A 23,270-nucleotide genomic window follows, 5' to 3' on the forward strand; every position below is an offset into this window, starting at 1 on the left:
TCTCCCTTCTCTCCTCTTTTCTTTCTTTTCTCTTTTTCTCCATTTCTTTTTTTCTTTTTAACTGAACCTAACTGGCTGTGCATAACCACTCAGGTAATAGAATGTATCTATTAATTCGTGTCAAGGCCAAAAACTTCTGATCAAGTATAGATTCCTTCTATAAAAGAGAGCTTTGTGTGGTAAGTTGTTAATGTTAATTAAAGGTCATGTCTATTTTACTGTTACTTGCCATTTAAATTTTTCTAGTGCAAATTCTCAGGTGTCACCCCTTACTCTGCACTTTTCTGTTACAGTAAGAAAATGTTTGACTTAGATACGATCTGTTTGCACAAGCTCTTGCAGATCTTGATCAAAGCTCTTTGCCTTTTTTCTTGAAAGCTAGAGTATTTTTGCATATTTTAACTAGACAGAATTTCTCAAACACTTTCTTAAGGATGAGTGTCTTCTTTCCCCTTCTGCTTAGTCTGCTAATCCTGAGGCAATTCTTGTTTAAATTCTTGTAACTCTTGCTGAGCACTTTCTAGCTTTTTGAAACTTGCACATCAGAGTAGAAGAAGTACTCCAAAGTACTGCAGTGGTGATCTCTGCCAGCGTGACTTATTCCATTAAAATCACCCTGACCTTCAGACATATAAAGATGAGCATGGTGCTTGTATCGGCAGCAGGATAATACTGCAAATTATTTTTTTGTCAGTTATAATATCTAAATCCTTTTCTGAGTCTTTCCAAATCTTATTTCCCTGTCCTGCAGTATGCCTTCCCTATTGTTGACCGGCCTTTTAGCTGGAAAAAAAAATTTTGCAGGTGCCTCATTTTGTAGGTGACTCATATCACTACATAAGTGGCTTGTCCTCTTTGTTATTTACTATTCCTTTAATCTTTCAGGCACGCTTTATTGGTAATTTTCTGTCATCTCTCAGATGAATGAGCATTTTAACTCATGCCAGATGATTTAACGTATAGTTCATGTGCCATATGGGGCCCTCCAGGGTAATTCATCTATGCCRTGGGCTGCCTCTGGCTTTTCTTCTGCCCGAGGGCTGGCCGTGGCGAGATGAGATGCTCGGGCAGCAGCAGCCTGCTCTCTGAGGCCTCTGCCCCCTCGCTGGTCTGTGGGTGCTCAGCAGCCCCAGCAGACAGGCAGGTCCCATCCTCCTGCCGGCGGGCAGGCCCCTGGGAGCRGGCTGCCATTCCCAGAGGGGCTCTTTCCCCTCGCTCTATGGGGCTGTAAGCAGGCTGTGGGGCTTGTTGTGGCTGGGGCAATGCAGCACCTGGCACCTGTTCTTGCCGGCAGTGGTCAGAGACCTTGGGGGGATGTGTGTGTGTGTGTGTGTGTGCGCACGCGCTATGTATGGTGCTGTTCAGAAGTGTCACACGGGCTGTGTACGTGCGATGGATGCCACGATGCAGTAGGAAGAAGGTTTGGGTTATTAGCCCTTCTTGCTGCCAAAAGGAGTTGTATAATTCACTGAGGTAGAGAGTGTACCCCAAATGAATGCCCTGTATCCTGTTCTCATCTGTGTTACTTGCCTATAGAAAAAGTGCATTCCTTTAAGAAGGCAGGGAAAAAAATTCCATAAAGATGCGGACTCCTGTATAACGAACTTAGTTTCCTGACAGTAGGCTTATTTTTTTTATTTACCTCATGCAGCTCTCCACATAGTCTACCAGCCCTGGGGTCCCTGAAATGCAAGCCTGGGCTAGCCAAATATGTACATGTAAAAGCTAGTTTTACACACTTTACAACTTGCATATGCAGGTAATTGCACTTAAAATTGGAGTTTTTGTTGAATACATCCCTTTTTATATAGATCTCTCAAGTCTGTCTTACCATGTTTGCTAAATGGTATGGTACTAGGGAATGAAGACAAAAAACACCTCCTAACTACTTTTTTTTCTGAGTGGAAAGGTATTTCATGCACCATAATCAAAACARTCATGAATAGAAATTAATTCTATGCCTATTGGCACTTCTGTTTTGGTGGATAACATAGGAAACTTAAGCTAAAATTATGAAGATGTCATGTGTTTTTGTTCATCTAAAGCATAAAAACCACAGAAGTAAAGAATCCCTGCCAGCCTTGCCCCTACCTGCTTTTCTTCACTGCTCTTAAAATAGAGTTTGAAGTGAATATATTTTAGCTTTATAGGAAGAGAGGTTTTTCTGTAACCTCTTGAGTAACTAAATCATTTTGATACTTAAGCATATCTGAGCACGCAGGGACTGATATGATCTGGTTACACTGGCATCTGTGTGAATGATGTGTGACATCCTCATGATGAGGGGGGAGGAGGAGGAGGAGGAGGAGGTTCTGTAAAGTTCCACAAAATAAGGGGAGTGTTGCATCATGCATCTGCTGGAATTGAGTGTGTCAGGGTAATTTATGAAGAGCAATGCCAGCTGCTGCTTTGTCTACTGAGACTTGTTGAGTTTTAATTCTTTGCACTAGTTAGGACTGAACATTGTACAAAACAATGAATACTGTGTATGTTCCTCATGAACCTTTTATCTGTGTGAAGGCTGGTAATGTTAACTAAAAATGGAACTGTCTTAAGTAACCCCTGCTCTGAGCAGGAGGAATTCACAATACAAATCTTAAAGAACATTGTGTCCCGCTTTTCCTCATAGAAGTAACTCTTCTATTTTTTTTCCTATTCAATTTTTCATGCATTATGTTATGTATTGTGGCTTCTCTTTATATCCATCACATGGCATTAATGATGCCAAGTCATACTGCCATTAGCCTTCCTCCATTAGAACCCAAGCAACTTTTTTCTATTTTAGAAAAGCTATGATTCAGCTGTGGTTCACAGCACAATTATTTCTTAACAGCACTGAAATCTGGTGAATTGAGCAGTTRCTACATGAGGTGTTTTCATTAGAGTATTTCAAACTTTGTCTGCTTGTATGAAAGGAGCAAAGATGTATTACAATAGTACAATAATTTGAACCTTATAGGAATGCAGTCATCTGATAGGAACATCCATTTTACATAGTTAATGTTTCAAATATAAATTGAAATGAACTGTAGGGATGGCAAACAGTTAAATACTTGTTATGCAGCATTGTTATACAGCATATGTCATTATTTTTTGTTTTTTTGAAATGACAGATACTTTAGATGAATACTTTGAATATGAAGCTGAGGAGTTCCTGGTCTCCTTGGCCTTGTTGATTACTGAAGGTCGAACACCCGAATACTCCATAAAGGGTAGAACAGAGGGTTTTCATTGCCCTCCAGCACAATCAAGTCAGCCATCAACAACTAAGCATGAATGCAGTGACAAACTGGCTCAGGTATGATGATACCCATTTTATTATAAGTAACATGGAGTACATCGCTGCTATCGTGATTAAGATCAACTGAGAAACTCCCCAGCAAATTCACAATTAGGCACTGAATAACAATTACTTTGTCATTTCTGTGTTTAAACAAGTATGTAACTCAGTACAGTACTAATAATAGATCTCCTTAAAATGAGAGATCATTAAGACTTTTATCCTTGTGTATAAACTTCTGTAAGACTGTCTGAATACAGTACCTGTTTGAATCTTTATTATGCAAAATTTCAAGCACTATACTTAGCATTCTTAGTCCTTTTTTTTTTTAAGTGTAGGTTGACTTGCCTTACTCTTTTTGCTTTTCCAGGTGGTCTTGAAAAGTTAAGTAATTGAAAGGTTAGATCCAAAAACATGAATATGATCAAATCTAACTAGTCAAGTGTTTTGGAGTAAGGTTGGAACATCCTATCTCTCAAGGAAAAGATCCTAAGTGCTGTGGGAATTTAAGTTGTTGTTCATGCAGAAAAGTGTGATGATTGGGGAAATTTATATATATGAACTCTTTTTCTGCACAGAAGTTGCTCAAACTGCAACCATTATTTTTCATTTAATAGCTCTGGGATCTTACCTGTGATTTGGTAAAACATTGTCTACAGGATTTGACCCTTACCCTTTTCCAAAACTTTGAAACATATTTTTAAATTAGATTTAAATCTGGCTAGTATTTTTATGGCTTGCATGTGTTGACATGTTTTCTTTCCCTCAGTGTCGTCAAGCTAGGCGAACCAGATCTGAGGTTATGCTACTGTGGAAAAACAATATTCCAATCATGGTGGAAGTGATGCTACTTCCAGACTGTTGCTATAGTGATGAAGGACCTAACACTGAGGGGAATGATTTAAATGATCCTGCAATCAAACAAGATGCATTGTTGTTAGAAAGGTGGATTTTGGAACCAGTTCCTCGACAGTAAGTTGGATATTAGGATTAGCTGATGATTGCAAGAATCTTACCATTCTTAACTTATTAAACTACTTTGTTAGTGTTTTTAAATTGGCCCCTTACCATTATGATTGATCTGAGAAAACCACTATTTACCAGTAAAAACTGAGCATCTTTTAATCTTGCTTTGTCTGTGCTCATACTTTCTGCAATGTACATTGTGTAAAATAGAGTAAAAAATGCTCCTAGCTGAAATGGTAATTTTTATGCATTTTTCTTATGTTTTAAATACTTAAGTTGTTTAAGTTGTTGTGTAGATAGGAACAAATTGTGCTGTATAATTTTTAAAACACCGGAAGAGTTTAATTGTTTTACTTGATCCAGCTGTATTTTATTTTCAGAATGAAAATCTGAAAATAAATTTGTCTTCCAGTTTTTAGTGCAGAATATTCTAACAATATAACACAGTATATGTTTTTAAGACTGGAATTTCCTACAAGGTATTTGAAAGCATTTAACTTTCTACTTGAGAGATGATAGTATAATCTGGAGAGAGGAGGCAAGTGGAAAAAGGAAGGAGGACAGCAACAGATCTTGTTGTGAAAGAATATTTGATTTTGTTAAATTCAATTTTCTGTGAATATTTTTACCAACATCCTCTTGTTTCTTCTAATATATTTTAGAAGTGGAGATCGATTTATTGAAGAGAAGACCCTTTTACTGGCTGTTCGGTCTTTTGTTTTCTTCTCTCAGTTAAGTGCTTGGCTAAGTGTTTCACATGGTGCTGTTCCTCGTAACATTCTGTACAGGTACGTCTGAGACAGAAGAATTTGTTTGCTATTTGCAGGTTGTTGCAGCTCATCTTAAAATCATTCTTTCCACCTGTTTTCCTGTTTGCTTTCAGAATGTGCATGTTGTTGGGCTGCATGTTCTGATGGTTGTATGTAATTCATATACCTTGCAAAGTGTGAGAGTTGCTGGTGTCTTTAATACTTTGTCTTAGAAATTGGTGCTATGAAGTAGATTAATAAAGACTTTTTATTTAGGTATTTCTGTAAAAGCGCTTTTCTGTTTCAGAGTAAGTGCTGCAGATGTAGACCTGCAATGGACATTCTCCCAGACACCAACTGAACATGTATTTCCTGTTCCTAATGTTTCTCACAATGTGGCCTTGAAAGTCAGCGTCCAGTCCTTGCCTAGACAATCTAACTACCCGGTTTTGACATGTAGTATTCACACCAACCTTAGCTTTTATGAGAAGAGGATGCAAGAGCATAAATTACATCAGCGCAGTGATTCCATTGCAGTAGAACAATGCAGTACGTCTAGTTCGCAGCGCATGTGTGGGAAACAAACATGGACAATGGCACCTGAAGGCCTACTTAATGTAAAAAAGTCGCCTGAAATTACTRCATCTATCAGAAGTTTAAAACTTTATCCATCTACTGGTTTTGGATCTGACTTTGGAGCATCGCAGTCTAAAGTTCAGTGCTATAATGCTACAGCAGACAATAAGACACAATCTCATGAAACATCTGTCAGAACTTTTAAATCCTTTTCCTTGGTTGATTCTCGTGTTTCGAATAGTCATTGTTCTCATCAGTCCACAGGAGAAACCAATCCTTTGATAGGCTCTTTACTTCAAGAGCGACAAGAAGTCATAGCAAGAATTGCTCAGCACTTGATTCACTGTGATCCAACTACTTCACAAGTTAATGGACGTCCATTCAACATACATGAAACCCGCTCGGCTACATCAAAAGCTTTTCGGAGTACTTACGAAGATGAAAACTTGCCAAGGAAAGGCAAGGAAACCTCCTCTGTTTCTGTTGCCGACTTAGATAATGCAATACCAGATGATGGTGGCGAAGGCAAAACTAGAGCAATACCAGAGATCACACTGGTTGGTCCTCATGTTCCAGTGAACCGCTGTGGCCGTCAGTCTGTAGGAGAGAGCAATCCTTTGATAGATTCTCTGCTTCAGGAGCGGCAGGAAGTGATAGCAAGGATTGCCCAACACCTGATTCATTGTGATCCAGCTACTTCTCATCTTACTGGGCATCCATTCAAAGTACAGGAAACTAGTGCAGGTTCTTCAAAAATTTTCCGAAGTACATATGAAGATGAAAATTTGCTGAAGAAAGGCAAGGAAAGATCTTCTGTTTCTTTTGCTAAATCTGATTTTTCTTTGATAGAAGATAACAGTAAATCAAGGATGAGAACACCTGATACTCCTGTTAGTCCTTCTAGACTTGATGGTGAATTGAAGGCTTCTGTAAAACTCCAAGCAAGAAGAAAATTGCTTTTAGCAAAACCCAGTGAAGCTGTCCGAAATGCATTTCATCAGACTTCAAATAAAACTTCTCATTCATTTACTAATATGCATGCATCATCATCTTGTATTAAAGAAAATAAATCTGAATTGTCAGATAAATTGGAAATGATACATTCTGGTTATGCACAGAAAGACCAAATAACCAATAGAATTAAACAGTGTTCAAATTTAAGCAGCATTGATGAACAGATTTGCACAAATAAACTTAAAGAAAGAACAGTCATTAGTGAGAACGACAGCACGGACAGTTTTAACAATTTACAGATAGATAAATGCAGAATACTTGAAGGTACAAAAAAAGCAACTGTGATGCAGGCATCTGACTCTTTGCACAAAAATGAGCTCAAGTGTTTAGACAGAGACTCAAAAAAACCAAATATTTATGAGCAAAATACTCAACTTATTAGTATTGAAAATTATTTAAATAAAGACCATGATAGTTTCAAAAACAAAAACAAACAAGATAAAACAAAAACTACGCATGATGAGAATGAAGACCCAATAGGCCTTGATTTACAAAGCAGTTCTCAGAAGAAATCTATAGAAGACTGCTTAGTAAAATGTGAACGGCTGAAGAACCCAGATGTGCAGGTAAATACACGAATAAAAGGAGTAAATGCATTGGCTGCTATTAGTCAGATAACTTGTGAGTATGTTCAGGATCGGCTAAGAGTCAATATCAAGAGGGATTTATGTCTGACTTTATATGAAACAGTGCGGTACGGTTGTCTGCTTTGAGGTTGAAGTGAAGTTTGTCCCTGTAGCAACCCACATGCACACTTTCTTAATTATATGTTTAAGGCTTAGAAGAACATTGTCTCATTCTGCTTCCTGTAATAGCATTATTACTGACAGTTTCCAGAGGCAGTTAGACATCCTGTTCCTTATAAATATACCACTGTCTGTACGTGGTATGTTGTGATTAAAAAGTGAACAATCTTTAGTGATTTTACACAGAGTCAAAAGGAAACTTCTTCAGAATATTTCCTAAAATGCTAGTGTGGTGCAGATTCACCTGTTTCAGAAGTCTTTCTTTTCTGCTAAAGCAAGCCTTGAATAAATACCTTGGTATACCAATACCTTGAGTAAATTTGTTTTGCTCACAGAAAGTACCATCTCTCAAAAATACAAATATATGGCGGAAACACAATTTTCGATCCTTGGATGGAACTTCAACCAAGGCTTTTCATCCCAGAACTGGATTGCCTCTACTTTCAAGTCCTGTAAGCTACTGTTGAAATTATAACTTTCAAATGAGAAAGAAAATATTTTATTCTTTAAATACCTGTGTATTGTAGAAAATGTGACAAAATGTTTAGATGAAGTGTTTGTATTTACTTTCAGTGTCATAGAATGAATACTCTTGCTAGTGGAAATTTGAGAGTTAATACTCAAGTTGAATGATAGTTCTGGGAATGAAAATATTGGAGAGTTATTTGTTGATGATATCGAGTAACAAAAGTTGATATTAGAAAATTCTATAGCAAACAATGCTTTGGTGCTGTTTTAGAGCATGAAAGAAAGCATTTTAAAGCTTGATGTTTTAAGTATGAGCTAGCATATTTTGTCATTTAAGACTTTTTGTGCAAGTTATTAATACTTGGTAGCCTATTATTCCAAAGCTTTTGTTTCTGTGATTGTTTTGTAAGGTATATTCTTCAGTAATCAGAGATGTCATTGATTGATTAGATATAAAACTGCTGTGACAAGATGGGCAGACCTTGGGAAAGTATAGTTTTGGTATATTATTTGGGACTTTTAAGCCAAAAGGCAGTCCCAATTAAAAATGCAGTAGTAGTGACTGATATTCTGTAATCAACATATATATATTTTTTATTATTTGGTGCATTGTAAAGCATGTCATATTTTTGGAGGTTTCTGACAGAAATTGGTACAGCTTATTTACATTTAATATTCTGTGTCATTCCAAAGAGATGTTCAGTTTCTTAAATGAACTGGACAGTGATTTTGGAGTAGAATTAGTTTTTGTTGTTTAGGTTTCATATTCTTCTGGAAGCTTCTGACTGTTTTATACTGATCAGATTTCTATTTTGGTGTTTGTAAGAAGTCCTTCTTAATCAGAATTGACAGTATTGGTATTAAATAATCTAAGAATTTTCTTCATTAAGTTTAGAATATGTAAAAATGACTCTTCTGCCTTGTTTTTATAATTTTGTAATGCCATTAAAATTCTTGCTAAACTCAGAATAGTGCCTCCTATAGATAGAGAGTTCAAATTAACATTCTCTTTTCCTCTTGAGGTTCCTCAAAGGAAAACACAGTCTGGGTGCTTTGATCTGGACTCATCACTGCTACGATTGAAATGTTTGTCTGCAAGAAGGTATATTTTAATTACGAGAAACTTTGAGAATTTGTTTGGAAGTAAAATGTGTATACATACCTGTATGCAGCAATAAAGCAAGTTAACAAAGACAGAACATGGGGGTGCTTTTCAAAAGAATCCTTATTTTGAAATAATGATTTTCAAATTTTGTTGCAATTGTGCAGAGACATTAGATTTCAGCTTCTTAGAATGGCGCATTAGTCGGACAGATTTTCTTTCATGATCCCCTTTTTTCATCCATTAAACTAACATCACCATCTGACTGTGCAACAAAGGTAGATAATTGTGGTATGGTTTCTATCTTTTTGAATTGTCACAAAAATTTAAATATTATGAAAACATATGTCCATATTTGGTTATTTTATTTCTCTGCAACATGAAGTCATTTCAGAGTTGTCTCAGTTGGCCAAGCAGAAAGAATTTATGTCTGTTTTATGTTGTTAGTGGTAAGAAAACTGCTCAGGTGGCTCCAGCATAGGCTAGGGATGGCTAGTCTCCCTGATCTTTTGAGATAAATGTTGAAATCTCCTTATATCTGAGAGCCTGCTGCATGGATGGGAGATGGCTGTGGCATTCTAGAGCTGTTTATACCCAGAAAACAAAAGCAAATTGCATTCATGCTTTATATTTATTCTGTCTTCTTTTTAAATAGCCCTCAACAATGTATAAACAGAGACAGTGATCCAGACAGCCATGGGAAACCATTTCTAAGTTCTAGTGCTCCACCAGTAACAAGTCTTAGCCTTCTGGGAAACTTTGAGGTATTGCATATTCTCTAGAAATCTTGTGGTATTTTTATTATTCTTCTGTACTGCTTTTTAAAGTGCATTAATGTGGATAATTCCTGTCTGATTGCAGTGTGGAAGTTCATAATTGAATTGAATAAAATTTGTTTTAATTTCCAGCTATAAAGGCATGTATTTAACTCCCTGGACATGTTCTGTCTCAGGTTAATAATATAAAATCAGAGATAGAGAAACAATAAGTTCCTTGTAACTTTAAGGGGTAAGTTTAATTCCCACTATGGTCAAATCAGGAGGTGTTCTGTTGTCTTAAATGAGAGTTAACATCCTGTAACTGTTCATATTTATGGTATAAATAATTAGAAAAAATGGATTCTAACAATTTTACACTTAAAATTTACTTAATATATCACAAAAGCTCTATTAATTAGTATAGTAAACAACATATTGGAGGTATAGCCTAGAACTTTTTACTTCAGGTAGCGTATCAAAATTTAACAACTAAGAGGTATTGCATTTACTGGTTGCACTGTACTTTTCTTTGTGAAATATGTATTGAATACTTTGAGAAAAATTACAAATTGCAGTTTACTAATTTTTGAGATTGCACATGTCCAGGAAAACCATGCATAAATCCTACTGCAGAATTGCACAGATTTCAGTAGAATTCAGTTTGGATTTTTATGACACTTTTCTTTAAACCAATATCATCTTGCATAATGTTCCTCTGTTAATGGTAATCTTATGCTGTGGTTGTGATTTTTGGTAGGTCACCTTACAAAAGACTGTAAGACCCAAGTTCTTATATAAACTGCTTATTTGCTGATTAGTTTTGTTAGATATTATGTGAGGCATTCCTAACCTAAACTGTGTATGTTTTGATTTTTCAGGAGTCTGTCTTGAATTTCCGCTTAGACCCTCTAGGTGTTGTTGATGGTTTCACAGCGGAAGTGGGAGCAAGTGGAGTCTTTTGTCCTACTCACATGACTCTTCCAGTTGAAGTGTCATTCTACAGCGTGTCAGATGATAACGCACCCTCTCCTTACATGGTAAGTATATGGTTGAATTATTTTTCCTCTGTTCAATCCCAGTAGTACTCAAAGTAGCATTTGAAGGCCAAATACAATAGTCACTTTTTCCCTGGAAGGCTAGCCTGAAACAAAGCTGATTATAGCTTGTAGACAGGTGAACTTGTCTAACTTAAGTTTAATTATTGTATTAAAGTATATAACCCTAATTTTTGCTGAGGTGTTTTGTACTTAGCATATTAACATATGCAAACAATCCCGAGCTAGTTCAGAGTTTCTCAGCAAAACTGGTAAAATTGAGGGCACTGGAAGTCAAGAATAAGGATATTTTTGCCTTCATCCTTTGAGGCTGCAAAACCCCCAAGTTTTACTTGGAGACAGAGTTGGCTTCAGAATGCGGGGAATTAAATTCTGACGGCTGGAGATGAAGAACAAGAGCTAGGTGAGTATAGAGTTCAGGAAGTGGGGCTTTGGAGGGATTTGGGGTATTTTCAGCTGCCTTCAGTTGGGCTTCTTCTCATCCTCCATCCTCTCTTCCCTTTCCCAAACTAGTATTCTTTCTCACGTTTCTCTGCTCCACCATCCAGCTCCTCTGATCTTGGGATATTGAACATATTTGTCTTCCTCCACACTTGAGTGATCAGCCCCTGCAATGTCTTTTATCCAGCTTACCTAAAATAGGCAGTGAGGCAATAGCTACACTTAACTGGATACATCTTACTGGTGCAAGGAGCTCCTACGCCAGGCAGCTAACCACTTTGCCAGCAAGTGGCTTAGGTGTAGGCCAAGGTACAATTGCTGATGGAGAACTGAGACTCAAAAGTTGTTTAACCCTTGCTTTTTAACCAAATGCTATCTGAGCTAGTGTGACACAAATAATTCTCACCAGCTGTTTAGTTTGCTAATCTTTATACTGACACACTACCTGTGTTCTTAATATCCATGTATTAATTCTGTTCTGCTTTTCTATAATGACAGTTTTTTTGGATGCCTAAGGTGCTACCTTGCAAACAGCAAAGATCTGTTGTATGCTAACATTGAATCAGTCAGATAGATTTGTTTTGAATGCCTGTTAAGTAACGTCAATGTTACTTCGCTGACAGATCTAATTTTAAGAGAGGTTTTAGTATGTATGTTTGTGTCTAATGTGATAAATAGTCTGTTTAAACATGCAAGTAAAGTATTGAACAACCTATCATCTTGATATTTAGAATTCATGGCACTTTACCATGTTTTTGACCTTCTGTTTTTGAAAGTATTCAGAAAAGGAAATGAAATGGCTTTGCAAGTTAAGTTTGAGTAATACAGTTTAAACTTGTAAAAGAAGTATCTATTTTTTTGCTTTCATCTTTCTGTTTTTTCACATGATTTTCCAGGTCCTGAAGGAATTTGTTCCGCAAATGGTTAAAGTAGCATTGCTTATTTTACTAGCTGGATGTCATTGTTTCATTCTTTCCACATGCTGTAAACATGCTATTATGGTTGAGTCTCATAGGATTAATATAACATTTATATAGTGCCTCCATCATCAAAAACATTGTTTCTATTTGCATAGCTAGTTTCTCTGCTCTGGGTTTGGGGGGAGTTTTTCGTATGTCCTCTTCAGTGCGTGACAATGGTTGTGCACCGCAGTTTAATCAAACATGCACTCTACTGCAATACCTTAATGGTGACCTCAGCATTGGTAAAGCAGAACAAGTTCCCCGGTGCATGGCATGTGGAAAAGTCAGGTATTCTATAGATCACAGATGGTACAAAAGCAAATTACATCATTGCTAAAGTGTTGAATTAGGGTGGAAGTTTAGATGCGTCTACTATCTTTGAAAAGCAGGAATTAGTTCTGTGAAGTTTGGAGTGTTATTGGTGCAATTACAGGCCATCTGAAAATGGGAAGGAAGGTACAAGTCTTTAATTTTAAGAAAAAAGCCTTACTTCTCTGTATCTGCCAGACTACTAGTCTGAAGATGTGGAAACTTGGCTATTGTTTCAAGAGGAGAATGTACCCCTTATTGCACAGCTTTTAATGATCTGCCAATGTATCTGTAAGGCCCCTACTGTTGATTTTAACTGCATCTTAAGTGTGTTGCCTTCTCAATTCTTTAATACATTGTTTATTGTTTTTAGAATAAGTACAATTACATGAATAGAGTATTTTCATTTCTTAATATCTTGACTTGAACTAAATTTGTGTATTTTTTTTAGGGTGTTATTACTTTAGAGTCCCTTGGTAAAAGGGGTTATCGGGTACCGCCTTCAGGAACAATACAAGTGGTAGGTACTTGGCAGATTTGAGTGCATTAAAACCACTAATATCAAGGAATTCATGCAGAGGGAATTAGATTATTTATTAGAGATAGTCATGAAGCAGTGGAAATGTGAATCTCTGTAGGTACTGTGGTATTCTAATTTTTCAAAGTATAAATCTGTATGTAATTTGTGGGACAAAAATAGCTCCAAACGTTTGAACCCATCTGTACCATGAAGAGGTTTAAAATCAGTTACTGAAGATTCAGGATAGTAGTTGGTGGCACAATAGCTTTGAAGAAGTAATGAATTAGGTCACTGTTGAAATTCAAAAATTCTTCTAAAGGCAACATTAAACATTCAGCTTTATATAATTTACATAGCAGTTAAAAATAATTTAAAAACACCTACTTTTTATAATCAAATCAGAAAGTAAATCACAGTTACTCCTAAAACCAACACTGTCTCTTTCTTTAAAGAATGCAGTCCAGAATAACAAACTGCTAATTTCATGTTCAGAAGTGAAGCGTGTTCAAAAGTGAAGCCTACCATTGTGCTTCCTGTAAGCATATTGTGTGTCTAGAAAATAATATAGACAAAAAGCTGACTGAAGAAATAAACCAAAATGTGGATCCAGATTATCAAATAATAGTAGTCATATTCTAGTGTTTTTGATTAGATAATGATTAGTGTTATGTTTAAAAATGGGAATTGCTAATAGTTGAACTGTTGAAGAACAGAAAAACTGTAGTATGTTTTTTGTGTAAATATTTCTGTATGGAGCAACAACAAAATGCATAGAGGACAGTCTGTAAATTTTGACTATTTTGGAAGGTGAAATCTTTTTTCAGTTTGTAAATTCTAAAGACCATTGTACTTAAACAGTTTGTCTTTTCAGACCTTATTTAACCCTAACAAAACTGTGGTGAAAATGTTTGTGGTGATCTATGACTTGAGAGAAATGCCAGCTAATCATCAAACATTCCTACGGCAAAGAACTTTTTCTGTTCCTGTGAGACGAGAAATCAAGAGAACTGTCAATAAAGAAAATACTCAACAGACTGAAGAAAGGCTACTACGCTACCTCATACATCTGAGGTAAGCTCCTCAGAGTAAAGCGAAATACTCCAAGCACCTGCCAAAAGTTATTTATCTCCTCTTTCCTTTGCCAGACAGCCTTTTTGTATACAGGCTTATTTTAAAAAAAGAATACTTCTAACTTGGACTTCAAGCTGGACAGTAGAGAAAGAAATGCTAATAAATAATTTGGACTCTGCTGAGGAGAAACAAAGTTAAAATATAAAGCTCTTTTTTGTCATTGAAGTTTTTTGTATAGCTTAATTTATTTCCTACCAAGAGAGATGTAGTTCTGACTGGATCAATGTACCGTTTCTGAGGTCACAGGAAAGAGTGAATGTGGATGTTATATGGGTAAAAGCCAAAACTAAGGATCGATGCAGAGGTGGTGGCCAATATCCTAGCATGTTTCCTGTTCAGCAGAATGGGTTCTAATGTGAAAAGTATTGAGTTACTCCTAAAAATGCAGTGCTTAGTGGTAAAAATGTAAATATCTGTTTAGTGCTGCAATACCACTAATAAGTCAGTCACTTTATAATACATTAAGACAATCTTCCTTTTAAATGATTTACAAAGTGCTGCCTGAAACAAAACACTGTTAGGACTATTTGGATGCTTTGAAGGCTGCAATTAGAAACAAATGAGAAACAATTGATACACTTAGTCCTTCTGCAGTTTGCAGACTTTTGCTGGCGTTATTGTAGTAAACAGACCACATAAATGCAGACATAATGATTTGATTGCACCACTTTAAAACCTGACAATAGCTGATATTCTAAAGCTAGCGAGGAGAACAAAATTAAATGTCTTAAACTTTTCAATTTTCCCTTAACTAGTTGTAGAATTGCTTTCAGTGCTTATTATTTTCCTGTTTAATGGCATTGACTTCTCCCAAGCAGACTTTCCGAACACAACTTTGTCTATGGCAGTGATTCCAGACCAAGATTTCCCATTAAATAAATATTGACGGTCATAAAAATTGTGCTTTCATTTACTAGAGTGTGAAAATAGCACCATGATGAGGCTGTTGAACTGTGTTTTCATTCTGAATTTTAGTCTGGATTCAACTTCACCCTTCCAGGACACGCTAATTTGCTTAACCACCCTCTAAAAATTTTCTTGAGAGGGTCAATTCTGAAAAAGAATGTGTAGCCCAAATAAAAGGCTCTATTCACATCTAGTATTGATCTAACTAATGCAAAGGAACTGTGGACAGGTATCAGCTGTAGAAGTGGGGAAAAATCTGTGGCGAACTGAGCCTAGCATATAAGCATGAAGTGTGTTAGACTTCTGTCCCCTCTTAGTTTCTACTTTAATGTACTTTAATATAGTTTGTAAATTTGCATTTTAGACAGACTTAGTTCTGCTTCAAGGCAAACCTACTTTYTTCTCCATCGTCTTTTACAGATAGTAAGTCTTTCATGAGCTTCCTTTTTTTGATATCTGTTGAGAGATACAAATGCAGCAGTCCTGTTGCTTTTAGTTTGAAAATACCTATACAGTTTAGCACAGCATTCAGGCCTCCAATAGGGATCAACTTGTGGAATTATGATGTGTAAAGTATAATTGGAAATGTATCTGTTTCTGGCTGGAAAAACAAACTGTATCATAATTATGAAGCTTAGATGCTCATCCTGAAAAGTGAGTATGTGCAGGCTATGCTGGCAGCTTCAGAGATGAACCAAGCAGTGGGCCTTTTCATTTCAGTTCTGTTATTAAACAGAAAACTGCAGAACTGCTTGAAATATTACAGTAATTAAGCTGATCTGTCTGAGTGTTATTGAACAGAATACTTCAGACTTTACAGACGATTCTGCTGTCTATCTAGAGTTATCTTTATTAAAAATTGATTTTAATTGGGAGAGTTAATGTTTTTGGTAGTGTATTATTCATATATAAAGATGTTATTTTTAACACCTTTCATTTTTTAAAGTAGCAAAGTTTCTTCAAAATCATTTTACTGAAAACTGTGTAAAAGTAGACAAGAATTTTGTGGTTACTCAAATTAGCTTCAAGCAGCTTTTCATTTTTAGTTGTGGTAGTTTTTGAAAAGAAGTATCTTAAGCTTATAGGTTGAAATTTTGCTAACAATACAAAGGAAGTCACAAACAGTAAGCTGCATTGTGGTAGCGTCTGCTTGTGAGGCCTTAATTACTGCTGTCWGCACTCGCATTATGAAAGCTTTTTTTCAAGTGGTAATTCAGCAACAATGCTTGCAGAGGTCTGGAACTTAACATTGGCAGCGAGATTTTCTAAAACACTAAAACGAAGTGTCAGACTTATTGCCTGTGCAGCTTTTACATGCGCATTTTTGTAYGTTTGAGAAATTGTTTGATATGCTATTAGACCATATTTGTACTCACAGCTACCGTATTGAGGTATAAAGAGTAACTTGCCTCGACAACTAAGCTCTCTTTACTATACCAAGATCAAGAGTTGTGCTTGCAATTTAAGTAGTCTCTTGAAAATGTTTTTGGGAAAAAAAATTTGTCAACTGTCAAGCAATGATTTTTGCATTGTAATTAAATCTGCAACAAAATACATAGTCAATTAAACAGTTAACCTGCCCACAGCTTAGCATTTTTCAAGTTTTCAAAGCTTGGTATCCGGTGTTAGTTACTGACATATTACATCTCTTTATTTTATGGAGCATAATTGGGCTATAATTGCTGTTGCTTAATGGCTAAGCAGTGGTTGTTTTTTCATTAACTAAATGTTACTGAAAACTATATTGAGGGTAAACTTGAAACTTGTTGATTAAAATAGTGATTCTTCGAGGTGTTGAGAAGCTTTTTTTGAATATTTTCCTGATGTGACACATGACACATTTATAGGTGGAAGCTAAGGCACCTGTTATTATTGATTTATTAGTTACTTTTTGATATTTCTGATCTGTCAGAATTTTTGTGATCTAGAAATTCATATCATAGTTCTAATGATTTACACTTGTATTGGTTAGTCTCTTCCACTTGCAAGAGGAAAGGTGTTGCTACATATATTTTTATGGTTATTCTGCTATATCCTGTTTTTGTAGCTTGCTCTGTTCATAGTGTATTTTGGTGGCCTATAAAATGTATAGCGTTTTTGTGCTTGTATGTGTCATTTCTTCAATAATGTTTATCATTTAAAGTTTCTTTTCTCTGCCATCAGTGGCAGCTTTCTAGCTCATCTGTTATTTGTGTTTTTAAGCCTTCCTGTATTTGTATATTGAAATTGTTCCTAAGATAGCACCTGTCAGAATTCTCTGTTGTGTTTTTCTTGGTTCCCTTGCATGAAGCTATTGGAATTGCCAGAGCTCTGTAAGTTTTAGCTCACAGGCACAGTATAAACCAAGTCGCAGGCCCGCCACTCCATGACTACCCTGCAAGGGTGTATGCGACTGTTGCCTTCTGATTATTCCAGTATATTTGTATGCATGAAAAGCAAAAGTTTCCAAGTCCAATTACAATGGTAAATATTTCTGAAAGAAAAAAATTGGCAATAGAAGCAGAGGCTTTACAAAAATCCCCCAAACTCTGTAACTGTTTCCCACTCATCTTCCTTCAGTCTTCTTGGAGTGTCATACTCAAAAAAGCCAAATTGCAGAGAAGCAATATTTACTGGGCAAAGAGAATCTTGCAGAATTCCTACTACTTGACAGTAGTGATCTTGAGAAGTTGAAAAAATAGACCTTGATTATTAGTTTCTGATAGACCCATCTGTAAAACACGAATAATATGGATCTACTTTATGATGATGCTTTCATAACTGCATCTGTTGTATATGAATTAATGTAGTCAATTATGCTTTTGCTGCAAAAGCTCTTTCAGTTACATTTTTTTATTTAAAAATGTCTTATATGCATGCTGAATTAAATTTTTGTGGTATTCAGTTTGCTCCTCATCTCTTATTTCTTGTGCTCTCCTTCAGAATCTTCTCTTAAGGTAGAATTGGGAATTAAGACAGAAATTCTTTGCCTACTAGGTAAAGAGCTTTCACACTGACAGCATTGAATGAATAAATAATGATGGATGGGAGCTCTTTGGGAGCCAGCAGAAGCATTCTGCTAGACCCCACTACATTTAGTGCCCTTGACAGCTGGTATCCAGGAGAGGAGAACTTTCCCTTGTCTAGCTAAGGGGCTGACTGTAGGCTATTCTGCTTCACTAGTCTGAATGAAACTGTGACACAGAACACATTTCTACATCCTGCCTGTCCCAGACAATTAAACTTTGCTGGATCTTCTGTCCTACTGGTTGTCTTCTTTTCTCCTACCTCTCTGAATTTCATTCTGATTATGTCTTATTTATTGCCTTCGTGTAAATAGAGATAGTACTTTTGTTTCAGTGTGGTCAATGAGTAATTTTTTATTAAAAACCAGTGCAAATTGTAATGTACACAATAATATAGTGTATGGTTTTGTGTGTGCCTTGCTTTCTGAGCTTTTGTAATAATGTTATCTTATGTAGCAATAGGTTTTCTCCCTTACTATGACATGCACAATGGTGTTCTGCAGCTTTCAGTTATCGTAAGAAATACTACTTAGGATTCCTGCCTTTCCTGGTTGAGGAAAAGAAATGAAGGAGCTCTGCCAGATGAGACTACAGAATACAGTTCTCTGGAGTGCAAATGTATTCTCCTTGTCTGTGGTTTTGAAATCTCAGGGAGAGTGGAAGTGGCACATTTCTGACAGGCTTGGAGGACCTGAATTAGGTAGGCAGTTTAGCGGCAGCATACAAGGTAAATAGGCCCAGCAATTGGCCACTGTTTACTTCATTGTTTGGGCCAGTGAGCTGGTCTCTGTGAAATAGCTCCATATTTTTTGCCATAAGCTTCTCTTTTTTTTTTTTTTGTCTGCCTGTAGAGACCCCTGTAGCTACTGCTTCTTGAGTTCGACTTAGATTTGTCATGTAGTTTAAAGCAGTAGTAAACTTCTTGCTGGTACTTTCATAAAGAGAGCAATGAAATCTGTCTGTATGATGGCTAGCACTGAAATATGTATTTGGGATCACCATTGCTGATGATGTGAACGTTCCCTTTTGTACATGCTTAGGCCACCTGTAGTGTATTTTTGGGAGCACATGCTTAGGAATCCTTTTTTGCCTTCTAGGTTGCTGAGAACTTTAATCTATGACATATGTAATTGCAGTGTGGACCTTAAATATTCCATGCCAATTCCAAAGCTATATAGCGTATTGGTAATTAGGAAATGGAGTCTTTAAATGCCAAAGAAGATAAAGTAGATAGAAAAGATCAGGTTATTCTTTCTTCTTTAATTTTAACATGCTGATTACTTATGGACTAGTTTTGTATGTTCAGATGTTTTCTGGCCTTAATTTCTTAAATGAATTCATTTAATACAGTAGTATTTAAGAGGAATCTTTTTCCRTTTATTTGTTTTATAATACAGATAAATATCTTTTCAGGTTCCAGAGTTCTAAATCTGGAAAGATCTACCTCCACAGAGATGTAAGGCTCCTGTTCTCTCGGAAATCCATGGAAGTTGATAGTGGCGCTGCATATGAACTCAAATCTTACACTGAATCTCCAACAAATCCTCAGTTTTCACCAAGATGTTAGCAAACAATGGCAAACTAAAGTATTCATTTTACTGTTGATTACTCCTTAAAAGCAAAGATTGGTATAGATGACAGTATAAAGTTAAATCTGTAAAGGAATGAAAATAGCGCGCAAGAGAGGCAAGGTTCTTCTGTGATCCTGGACCAGTTTTGTAAAGCTTTCTGGAATGAGCTTTGTGTATTCCAAGTAGACTGGAAACAAATACTTAAGTCTAATCTTTTTGTACTGTTAAAACCACTTCATTGGATGTGTTGCAATAGCAAATTCCCAACTTAGTTTAGTGTTTACACTTTTTATTTTATTTTTCAGTTATTTAATATTTAATGTTTCATTTAATACTCAAGTGATGTTTGTCTTTAGTGTTCTAATGTAGCATAAATCCTATCTAAAATCATACTATGTATTTTTGGCATTAATATTGAAATCTGAAATATATACAGATGTCTTTAATCCGTGTGATGTTTTAAGTGATATTCATTTAACTTATTGAAAATGGGGACAACAGTTGAACTTCCATAACATTTCATACTATGCAAGCATTTGACTTCTTTTCTGTCTGTAATGTTCCCCTTTTTCTCTTTCTCACATACAGGTTTAATAGCACTTGCAACCGTAGTGCAGAATGTTTCTTTATTTACTCATGAATTCAGATCACAGATTCAGTTCATATTTTGCTCCCTCAATGTCTTTCTTTCATAAAGGGACATTTTAATATTCCTTTCTGTTAATAAATAGTTTGAATGTTTCACATAAAATTCCCTCCCCCATATTTGATTTCTCAGATTGTGTTAAAGGATGTACTGTGCAAACAAATTAGTATTTATATCTTAAATATATGCAAAAGCTATGAAACTGGTACTTTTTGTTTTCTTTTTAGATAAGGAGGATCTTCATGTAATCTGAAATATTTGTAACAGGTCAATTCCATTTAGACCACTAGGTGGCTATAGGAAGTTTTGCTAGAAATGCTACATTGGGCAAATAAATACTTTCCAATACATATGTTATTCCTAAAACAACACAATCAGATAAAAAGGTTATGCTAAGTGTTAAACTGCATAGCCGAGGGGGAAAAAGTAGCAGTATTTGATTATATTTGGGGTCTATCTACTATAATGAACAGCTTCAGTTTTACGGTATTTACTCAAGATCTCAACTGTCTTATCTTGGGTTATATATTTTTTACACTGTATTTTTTCATAATGTCAGTAATATAAAAGGAGATGTTCATATTTGGGAGTATAACATCCTTATCTGATGAAGACTTTGGAGAAGGAGTGAGTGTCCATGTTGTATATTCAACACTTTTCTTAGTTGAGTCAGTGCATCATGAACTCTCCAGGAAGTCAGACAGGGAAAGTAAGGGAGACCAGACTTTCCAGATGATACTTATCAACTATCTTAAAACTATGATACTGTATATTCAAACAGCTGTTGCTACAGAAAGGCAAAGTTCGGGTATTACAGAATCCATTTCCGACTTCAGCAGTATTTTTCCCTCTGTTACACTGGAATTTCAAAGGTTAGCATTTGTTTTACGGAGACTTGGAAAGAACTGTACAGGAAGAGATCTTTTTTTGCCATTTCTAGTCATTTGTAAGTCCTGTAAAAATAAGGAAAGGTTTCTTTTGGTAGCAGAAGTGTCAATACAGTTGTACTGTGTATGTAACTGGGATCTAGACTGGTAAAATGAGAATGCRTCCTAGTTTCTTTGTATCTACTATTCAGTCACAAGCAAATAGCGGGTACCCTCAGAGTACTTATTTGTGTTGTGGTGCATATCTGTTTACATACTTGATGAAATAAGGGATGAAAAAGGAAACATTTTTAATGAAAAGTCATAATTCAGCTATAGTAGGTTAAGCTCTTATTTTGCATTGACAATATGTGATGTTTCTATGTCTGTGTTGTAGTTACTTTGAACAACTTCTGCAAACCATCCTTTTATCTTCTTGAGAAATCACTTTTCTTTCTTCCCAGTGATAGAGCAAAGAAATGTGGATTTTGGATATGTGGTCGCTACAAGTAATGTCATAGCTTAATTAAATAGTTACACTACACCTGTCCCCTATATGGATGCCTTTCAGGATGAAAGTGATCTTAGGTGATCTGTGCACAAGTTTAAGTCACTTTCCATTTACACCTTGATCTGAATTACACTTTCCATTAAGGACACATCTCTATAAGTGTTTAGTGTTTGTAAAATATGAACTGAATTCCACCTAACTTCCTAAGCATAGGTTAAGAAATGAGATTAGACTAGTTTTCGAGAGGTCATTGGCTTCTTCTCTTTACCCCTCAGTAGGCTCAACCATATAAAATTAATTCTGACAAATGTTTCTGAGTGGTTTATAAGGGCCTCTAGTGATGGAGACTCCAGCTAATCTCCTCTAGCGCTCAACTATGCTTACCATTAGAAAGCTATTTATAACGTCCCACTAAATCTTGCTGCAACTGAAGTCAAACACTACTTGTCCTGTTCAAAATAAACAAAGAAAACAATTTAGTTCCCCTATCTCCCTTCTTATTCTTGTTTTCTATATGTAAGACAACCCCAGATTGTTCATTCAGCCTTTCCTCGTAGATTGTATTTCCTGTCCCCCATCATTCTGACTCTTTGCCTTCTTTGTTTGGGCTGAGCCTGTCTTGCAGTGTAGTGCCTAACGCTGGATGCAGCATGCTGCACRAGGCCTGTCTGCGCCAGTTAAGGTGGAAGTATTATGCCAGCTTAGGTGGATATGTCTTACGGATGAAACTCCTGTTCGTCCATCCCATTGTAACATTTGGGTTTTTTTCCAGTAGCAGGAGTTTGTCAACTTATGTTCATCTTGTTTTCTACTATAACAGAGATATCCTATGTAGTTATTCCCAATCCGGTAGCTGTCTTGCATGTGTCAGTATTGAACTGAATACCTAAGATTTTGTATCTGGTCTTCTGGTTCATTCTGAATTGCAATTTTTTTCTAGTAGCCCCTCTCCCCTCAATGTAATTTGCTAATATTAATGAAAAGGATTATAGTACATTATTTGGGTTATCTATGAAACTGGTGAATAATATTGGCCCTGGGAAGCCTTCTGTGAAACTGTCCAAAATATATCATTCTTCTTTGAACAATTGATAGCTATTTCCAAGAAAGCTTGTACCCACCACATTAAAGTTCCATCTAGTTATGCTTCCCTAATTTGCATGTGGAAGTGTTAGAAGCTTTATTAATGTCAGGTGGCTTCTGGAACTTCAACTACTTTCACCCACTTCTCCACAAGGTCTGTTACCTTTTCATTAAAGGAAATAAGATTGCTTGAAATACTTGTTCTTAATTAAAAATCCATGATTACTGTTATTCAGTTTCTTTTGAGTACTTATTTTAGTTGATTAGCTAGCTTAACTATAAATTCCTGTTTGTATTTTGCCCTCCCTCCACTCCTATTGAAAGAAATCTGAGAAATGGCCAAACTATCAGTATTCTGGAATCTCATTAATTTTTTACAAGGTCCTATATAGATGATTACTAATTGATCGGAAATTGCTTCAGCCAGTTCTCTAAATACTCAAGGGTGATTTTTCATCCAAGTTGAAAATACTTACCAGATTGGAAAAAAAATAATTTGATGTGAGTATTCTATAAACTCAGCTTTCCTTATTCTAGCCTGAGTTTATATTCTTTTGCTAGTTTGTTATCCTAGGTATCTTGATCACACCAAGTTGAAGCAAAAA

General features: G+C 36.0%; 1 protein-coding gene across 9 annotated transcripts in view; it reads left to right on the forward strand.

The window, feature by feature from the left end:
• Positions 1-20,005, forward strand: part of FAM214A (family with sequence similarity 214 member A) — a 47,772-nt gene extending 27,767 nt beyond the window's left edge. For 6 of the 9 annotated variants that reach the window (XM_026060477.1, XM_026060472.1, XM_026060474.1 and 3 more), the window contains 11 exons: positions 3,114-3,298; positions 4,050-4,252; positions 4,909-5,034; positions 5,303-7,151; positions 7,667-7,783; positions 8,822-8,901; positions 9,557-9,665; positions 10,538-10,696; positions 12,878-12,946; positions 13,818-14,017; positions 19,402-20,005. In XM_026060477.1, the coding sequence (XP_025916262.1) occupies positions 3,114-3,298; positions 4,050-4,252; positions 4,909-5,034; positions 5,303-7,151; positions 7,667-7,783; positions 8,822-8,901; positions 9,557-9,665; positions 10,538-10,696; positions 12,878-12,946; positions 13,818-14,017; positions 19,402-19,555 (3,251 nt within the window). In that variant the 3' untranslated portion in view covers positions 19,556-20,005. Of the gene's footprint in view, positions 1-3,113; positions 3,299-4,049; positions 4,253-4,908; positions 5,035-5,302; positions 7,152-7,666; positions 7,784-8,821; positions 8,902-9,556; positions 9,666-10,537; positions 10,697-11,023; positions 11,118-12,877; positions 12,947-13,804; positions 14,018-19,401 lie in introns of those variants that run through there. The other 3 variants (XR_003252603.1, XM_026060479.1, XM_026060478.1) reach the window with 3 other exon arrangements.
• Positions 20,006-23,270: the final 3,265 nt, after the last annotated feature.

Source organism: Apteryx rowi, unplaced genomic scaffold, assembly GCF_003343035.1.
Source record: "Apteryx rowi isolate R43461 unplaced genomic scaffold, aptRow1 scaffold_17, whole genome shotgun sequence".
NCBI classification, from domain to species: domain Eukaryota; kingdom Metazoa; phylum Chordata; class Aves; order Apterygiformes; family Apterygidae; genus Apteryx; species Apteryx rowi.